This window comes from Triticum urartu, chromosome 6A (assembly GCF_056163025.1).
Source record: "Triticum urartu cultivar PI428250 chromosome 6A, HENAU_Tu73, whole genome shotgun sequence".
In the NCBI taxonomy this organism is placed as follows: Eukaryota; Viridiplantae; Streptophyta; class Magnoliopsida; order Poales; family Poaceae; genus Triticum; species Triticum urartu.
In genome coordinates, this window is record NC_141878.1 from 5,130,260 (window position 1) to 5,138,339 (window position 8,080).

General features: G+C 40.9%; 1 protein-coding gene across 1 annotated transcript; it reads left to right on the forward strand.

Annotated features, from left to right (window-relative positions):
- The first annotated feature begins 5,299 nt into the window (after positions 1–5,299).
- Positions 5,300–6,287, forward strand: LOC147963000 (uncharacterized). Its single transcript, XM_087529435.1, has 2 exons — positions 5,300–5,874; positions 6,071–6,287. The coding sequence occupies exons 1-2, from the start codon at positions 5,300–5,302 to the stop codon at positions 6,285–6,287; spliced, it is 792 nt and encodes a 263-aa protein (XP_087385561.1).
- Positions 6,288–8,080: the final 1,793 nt, after the last annotated feature.

Sequence of the window (8,080 nt, forward strand, 5' to 3'; positions counted from 1 at the left end):
TCGTTGAACTTTTGAAAAATTTGATGAGTTTTTAAAAATTGATGAATTGTTTTATAAATTCATGAAATTTTTAGAATTCTATACAAACCTTTTCAAATTAGTGATATTTACTCAAATTCGCCATCTTTTGTCAATATATATGAACGTGATTCATATTCGTGGTTCTTTCAATTTTTTGAGAATTCCTTTTGTAATTTTGATTTTGTTTTTGAAATAATTTATACTGATCAAACAGCACTCTTTTTCTGTTAGTACACAGCCAAGTGGTTAAGGTTGGTGTCCCCAAGTTCGATTCCCACTTATGCCATCCACTATTAGCAATTCTTTTTTATTTGAGGCTAGCTGACTCATAAAGAGCCCAATAGGATCTCCCGCACGCGCAAGAGATAAGGACCACTCGCTTTAAATGGGCCAGCTGTGTATGTCATGTGCGTTATGTTTGGATTGCCTTACATTCGTTGTTTAGTTGTTTATATCATGGATTCTCAACAAAAAAAGTTTTTTATCATATTTTCCTTTTATTTTTTCGCATTTGGAAATATTATAATTCTTGTATTCAAAAATTTCATTTACTTAAATTATAACGAATGTTCTTCATACATTTTAAAAAATATTCATGCACGACAGAAACTTGTTCGAGTCATTTTTTTAAACAGTCATACGATTGCAAAAAAAATCATGAAATTATTAGTTTTCAAGAGATTAAAAAACTATCCGTGGTGTTTTCAAAACATATTAATACATTGTATTTTTTACGTAATTTAGAAATGTTTTGAACCATTCAAAAAAATGCCGCGGTGTTTAAATGATTGTTCAGGTGTTTCAGTAAGTACATATGATGTTGTTCTGTGTGCAATGACATCTCACACAGACCATACTGGGGAACTCGTCGGTGATGATTTCATCAATCGCTGACAATTGTATACCACCAAGCGTTTGCATACAACACACACGGCTTATTAATAGCAACCGTCTATATTGTTATCAGTCTTCAGACACATTTCTGATTACAGACCTGTCTGCCGCGTATCACACATATCTTGTTATATTGAACCGTTTCTGTTCTCTTGGCTCAAAGCAAACAATTCATCCAAGTAAACCGCATGCAGTATATCACACACACCTTGATCTGGCTGACCATTTCTTTTGTGTTGCCTAATCAAAAATAGTCAATCCGAGTGAACCATATGCTGTATATCACACACATCTTCATCGGGCTGCCCGTTTCTTTTGTTCCTCCTCATCACAAACAGTTAATTAAACTGAACCGTATGCCCTACATCGCACACGCAACTAAAATCTGAACCGTGTTTGATGCATCCGCCATCGCAAACGTTTTGCACCTTTTTACGGTTCTTTACACCACCGTTTGCGATTATTGCATCACACACAGTTTCGTCGAAGGGTCTCTGATCGTAGTGTCACGTTAGCAGCATCCTGCCGTAGTGTGTGCTTGATTGATTGTCGAAAGGAGGTGGCTATGCGGCATTATCAATTGGAGGGATGAATCCACTCTCCGGAATTTGCATGTCTCCACTCATATGGCATGGATGAGGACATTTTTGCTGTCGAGTTCTACATTTCCACGAACCTAGTTAAGTGATAGTTTCGATCCGCCTTTATCTTTGGAGGCCCACAATGTGGTTCGGTTGGTTCACTTGCTAAAGCCCAACATCAATTGTTAATTCTCAACCCTTTGACTCATGGTCATATGTTTGGGGCACGGAATATTCAGCAAAAAAGATTATATGATCATTCATCATGACATATGTTTGGAATGTTAATGATAAATAACATTGAATGAATTGCCTTGATATTCAGGGGACAATAATTTTATTTAAGTCTTTGCTTAATTCTTTTCAAACCATGTTTTAAAAATCGCATGATCATTTATCCAACCAAGAAACTCTTGGTTGTAATGTTTAATAATAAATTCATAAAAACTTCATTTATTTTGGTTGATCATGAAACTTCTTCAACCATTGACGAGGGTGCTAATGTAAAATGAGCTCTTTAGCGTGCAATGAACTACTAGATGGATTTAGTTCATTACTTGATTGGGGCGCAATGGTGCCTTAATTTGATGATTTCGCTATAGATGCAATGTATTGCGAGTTGAGAATGAATGAAGGTAGAGGCACGAAAGTGCGCCATGGCTGGGAGACATGGAACAACAACGGTGGCAAGAAAAGAGGGTGTGCCCTAAAGAACACCCGCCACCAAACCCCTCGATAGGGACAAGCAGCATCACCACCGACGACACAACACTGGCTTCACCAAGCGATGCCCTTCGGTAACAATGAGGGAGAGGAGGGGACGGGATCTTTCCATGCATATATGGAGTGTTACCTCGATTTCCCGATCAATGGGAATTCTTGCGGCTTGCTGCATACCCTAGCACTTGGTGCCCCAAAAAATTCTTGCATAGTAATTACTTGGAGGAGGAAGTATGTCGGCTCCCTAATTGTGCCACCTTCTTGCACGAGACTGGTGTATCCAAGATGCATTATCTATCATTTTTTTTAAATTATGCAATTTCCTTATAAAAACATGCAAAGTTGCAACTTTATCTAGACTATCATATCGACCAAGTGCTAGAAGGCCAGTTGCATGTTTTTGTATCTGTAAGTACAGGAACCACCATGCTTCATAGAATATATAAAAGTTACGTCAACAAGGGACATGGGGAGGCCTATGGGACCCACTTAGGTGGCACTTTGTGGCCCCATCTCTGTGCTGCATGGGACCCTCTAGGTCTCCCTAACAATCTCTTTTTCCCGCAATCTCCATATATAACCCTGATCACCAACCTAATTATCAAAAAGTTTCCTTTCAATGATTCCTCATACAAGACCAGAAAAACTACATCAATCCCACTCCACATCCTATATAAACATGGTTCTTTCTCATTCTTGATGAAATGAGACCGATCATGACCTCATCAAAATGCATGTTCCAACTCTGAGCCACAAATGGATTTCTTTAGATTACATACCTTACTAGTGCTATTCGGATTGACAAAACACTCGGCTTGCATCATGTATACATCCTCGGTTAAAATTTCCATAAAGGAAGACCATCATCTGCCATATCTCGTAATAAAAATATGCAACTATAGCTTTCATGATCCTAACCAACTTCAGCATCGTCACCAGAGAGAAAATCTCGTAGTAGCCGATTCCTTGAACCTGTCGATACCCCTTCGTGACAAGTCGTTGTACATTTGAACATTTCCATCCACATTGGTTTTCTTTTTAAACACCCATTCTACAACCAATGGTTGTGCGCCAGGTGGCAGATCAACCAATTCACAGACTCGATTGTCATCCATGGACTTTGAAATGGATCTTATGGCCTCCACCCTTTCCTCGGAATCCGGGCTCCCCATCGCTTTCGCATACATAGTCGGCTCTTCGCTTCCAGCAACAATACATCACACACTATGCACAATCTTTTGGACCTCTGTAGTTCCAGTATTGCTTCCACTCTTCGAGTTCAATAACCTTCTCCGTTGAGACACTGGTCGAACTGTCCCCAAGTGGTCCTCAAACTTCTACAAGTCGAAACGATCTTACACTGGATTCCCTGCTGAGAACTTTTTCCCAAGGAAAACCCCGTTCCGAGCAGAAAAAACTTTGTTTTCTTCCCACTTGTAGAATGTAGCATCCCAAAAAAATTCTAATTTTGGAATATTCATAATAAATAATATTGAGTGAATTGCGTTGATATTTAGGGGAAAGAAATATTTTGGAGTCTTTGCTTAATCCTTTTCAAGCCTTGTTTCAGAAATAGCATAATCATTTATCCAACAAAGAAAATCTTGGTTGTAGTGTTTATTAATAAATTCATAAAAAATATTTCATTTATTTTGGTCTCTTCAGATATATTTTGACACCACATTCAAATTTATGGAGTGAGAATAAAATGAATTTCTTAGTTATGGCGGGAAATATTTCATTTAGTGTTTTATTTGAATTTAAGAAGTTATTTGATTATTTGTATTTATGACTACTTCAAAAACTTCCAATAATAAAAGGAGAGGAGATCATATGACTCTCTAAGAATGTCAATGGAAATATTTAGTAATGCCCATTTGAAATATTAATTGGGTTAAGATAAATCATCTCGATATACATAAAACCTGAAAAACTATTTTATGGAATTATTCTGTGCATTAAATTATTTTATTAAATAAAAATACAGTTATGAATTTTTGTATGGAGAGGGTAATGTATTTCTTATATTCACAGTAATTTATTTTTTATAAATATTTAGGATATATTCTGAATTTTCTTTTCTACATAAGTTCAAATTCAAATTCTACTTTTTTTGAGGGGTAGTATAAATTCAACAGACCCAGCATAACCGTGCCAGGCCCATTCTCTCTCTCTCTCTCTCTCTCTCTCTCTCTCTCTCTCTCTCTCCCGTGCGTTGGCGAATCGAGTGAGCAGACGCAGCCTAGCAGGCCCAGCCGAACCACAGCACCACCAGCCCAACTTCTTCAACCATTGACCAGGGTGCTAATGTAAATTGAGCTCTTTAACGCGCAATGAACTACTAAATGGACTTAGTTCGTTACCTGATTGGGGCGCGATGTTGCCTTAACAAGATGATTTCACTATAGATGCAATGTATTGCGGGTCGAGAAAGAATGAAGCTAGAGGTACGAAAGTGTGCAATGGCTAGGTGACATGGAACAACAACTGTGGCAAGAAAAGAGGGCGTGCCCTAAGCGTGGGTATACAATACATGTGATCACATGAATTTTCAGTGCAAGGATGGGAGCAGTTGCTTATAACCGTATGTAGAAATGACACATACACGTATATACAGATAACGATCTATAACCAAGTCTGACCAAGGGATGTATATAGAGTCTGAAATCATAAAATGTTCTATATACATATATAAAATCAAAATGGTATGCAGAGCACGGAGCTGGAGCTTGCATATATGGTATAACATTAAACAGTTCCAAGAAAAGGTGCAGCACGTATAAAAATACAAAGCACCAAATTAAGCTGCTAAATACGTTGAGCTGGGACAAAAAAGTTTGAAAGTGGCAGTTAATAATGTGGTAATATATGGATGTAAAATCGATCCATGTAAATGCGTTTCAAATAAACAACGCTCTGTTTCTTTCCATTTTTGTCAGTGCAAACTGTAGCATTAAGCCATGCAGCGGCTACAAATACCACTGCTCCCTGCACCCATTCCCCATCCATCTCTCCTCTCTTGCTTGTTTCCTATCTTTCTCCGGCCAACCGGCGGTGCAAGCAACCAATTAACCAGAGCACGCATGGAGGGGCCGTCCACTATGACGGTGCGGGATGTGCTGTACATGTACTTCGTCGCACGGCAGGCGTACGACCGGTTCATCTCCGTGTGCGGCAACCCGGAGCAGGCCCGGAACGCAGTGGCGTTGCTGGTGTGGCTGGATCAGGGCACCATTTCCGCCATCCACCACGTCCCTGGCATTGATGCCGGCGCTGTGGGCATCGTCGCGGAAGAGGCCAACGCCGTCCTCGAGTGCTTGCGCGACCAGAAGCCCGTGCTCCTGTCCATCCCGCTCATCTCCGCGCTGTGCATGCAGGGTGGCGTTTGCATCGAGCCCAGATTCTTCGCCTTCCACCAGGACTTAGTGGTCCGTGGTGTTTCCCACTTCCTCAACGGTGCCGGCAAGTTCGTCTTCAACGACCACCTCCAGGTCCTGCTGAGGAAGTCTGAGACGGGTCTGGTGGGTAACCCGCCGGAGCTCATGGCGCTCTACAGCTCCCTGCCACTGGATGTGCCCGAGGACTGCCGCTCTATGTTCATCACCTTCTCCATGGGCATGCCTCTCCGCCGCGAGGAGATCTTCGACTACTTCAGGAAGTAAGTGCACTACTCGATCTACACATTAAGAGTATAATTACATATGGACATAATAAGATCTGCATGCATACATGATGATTGCGATTGCATTGTCAATCTACTACTAAGATTTGCATGCATCATGCATATGATGATTGGAATTGGACCAGGATGCCATTTATGTCTGATGATGAGCATTTGTTATGGATGGATGCAGGAAATGGGGTGACTGCGTGGTGAGGGTGCTCATGGAGAAGACGGCAGGGGGCAGCATGCCCATGTATGGCCGGATCATCTTCAAGACAGAGGCGGTAGTGCAGCTGGTGCTTAATGGTGAGAGGCTCATCAAGATCTCCATAGACCAACGTCAAATCTGGCTGCGAAAGTACGTCCCAAAGCCAACCAACGCTGCAGACTCATCGATCCGTCCATGAACTCCATTGGCGTCTCTGCACAATCCTCGAGAAAGGCAATCAGATCTATCTACCTATCGATTTGCAATCATAATGTTGTGCCCTAGGCAAATTAGAAGAAATATATTACAGCTTGAGAAAAAGATTGTAGCTCCGTAATTTGGTACCAAAGATACAATAGGACGATGCCATCGCCGGGCTAAGTATCCTTCCCTTCGTCCGCCGAACCTTGGCGCGCAAAAGTTGTTTGTATCGATTTTGAAATGGCTCAACCGTTACACAACGGTCACCCATGCGAGATAGCCCCCTCCCCACGGTGTTGTTTACTTGGACATTGACCACCTTGACCTTCCCCGTCCGTGGCCTCCTCCCCATGCGTGATCTCTTCTTGCCCATCTCAACTTTACTTTGATTCTCCCTATAATCCTTGTTATTCCTCGTCTTTTTCTCGTTACATGTCACCTCAGAGGCACATACTATGTCTGCTCTGCATAGGGAGACCTGCCTAATTAAGCTTGATGTTCCCTTGTCAGAACGGAAGAAACCACATGATGTTGCCTCAATATCCTTCTATTTAACGCTTGTCCATGAAAATTCTAGGTTTTAGTTTCATATTGCATATTTACGAGCACCATTGATTACCTTTTCTTGTCATTCACCGCTTCAAATAGTAAAGGAAGATTTATTTTTGACAATTTAGTAAAGCCATGTGTGTACATACCCAACTTGCATTTTTTATACTTGCATAGCTTTGCCTTATATCAGGGTTTCCCAAATGTTGCACTTAAAAATGGTGCTTTAGGAAATTGTCGGTGTCGTAAAAACAATATGATGTAATTGCGTATTCGCTCCCCCCCAAACAACTTTGGGGTGCAAAAAGTGCCAAGATTCATTTCGTAGTTGCATATCAGACAAGACAAAAAGCACAAACATTCTATAATGTCCGTTCAACCATGTCGTGGGTAGATCAACAGGTTGCACTACTTGTACACTGACCACCTACGTGCATACACCTCCGGTCCAACATTCTACTACCTAATTAAGCTTGTTGCTCCTTAGCCGGCATGGAATACATCGTGTGCCAATGTCTCAATATCCTTCGATTTATTACCCAAATGGTTGATGCATGTAATTTCTATTGTTTAATTCCACATTTCATATTTGCGAGTAGAGATGAAAATGGAGCGGGGCGGACAGAATTGAGTGCTACCACATTTTTTCATATTTGTTTGTAGAGGTGGAAACGAATACAGAAACTTTGGAGATGAATACGGAAACAGATACTACCGGAAATCAACACGGAGCGAATACAGAGCGGACTCAAATGCAGAAGTCCGCATTGACCGGAACTTAAAAGCCCCTTCAATCATAGATAAATACTCACAAAAACAAACAAATTTAATGAATCGGTAACATGGCTACAAGTAGGTTCTTAATTTGTGCTGCGACATTGATTTATTGAGGCTATGGGTGTTGCATCTATGGATTGATACCTTGATTTATGGACCAATGGGAAATCTTCACTACAAAAAAATATATACTTCCGTGATGATACGAGTTTGTCACATAGGTCACATTTTCTTTCATGCATGTACATCCATAGCGATTTATGACAGAATCAAGATAGTCATACCTGTGCTGTCATAGAAGTGTTCCATGACGTTACCAAAATTATCATCACGAAAGTGACCACTTCCATGACGATAAATCACGCGTCATAGAATTGCTTTCATCAAGGGTAACCGACACGTGTCATCCACTGTAACGGTCGCCGTTAAGCTATCGGGTTGTGGTTTGGATCCGATAACCCGTTA

Bases quoted from the DNA above. Each gene is read 5' to 3' on its own strand.
- LOC147963000 (XM_087529435.1), top strand. From the start codon at position 5,300: ATGGAGGGGCCGTCCACTATGACGGTGCGGGATGTGCTGTACATGTAC. The intron at 5,875-6,070 runs GTAAGTGCACTA...GGATGGATGCAG, and splicing joins ATCTTCGACTACTTCAGGAA to GAAATGGGGTGACTGCGTGG.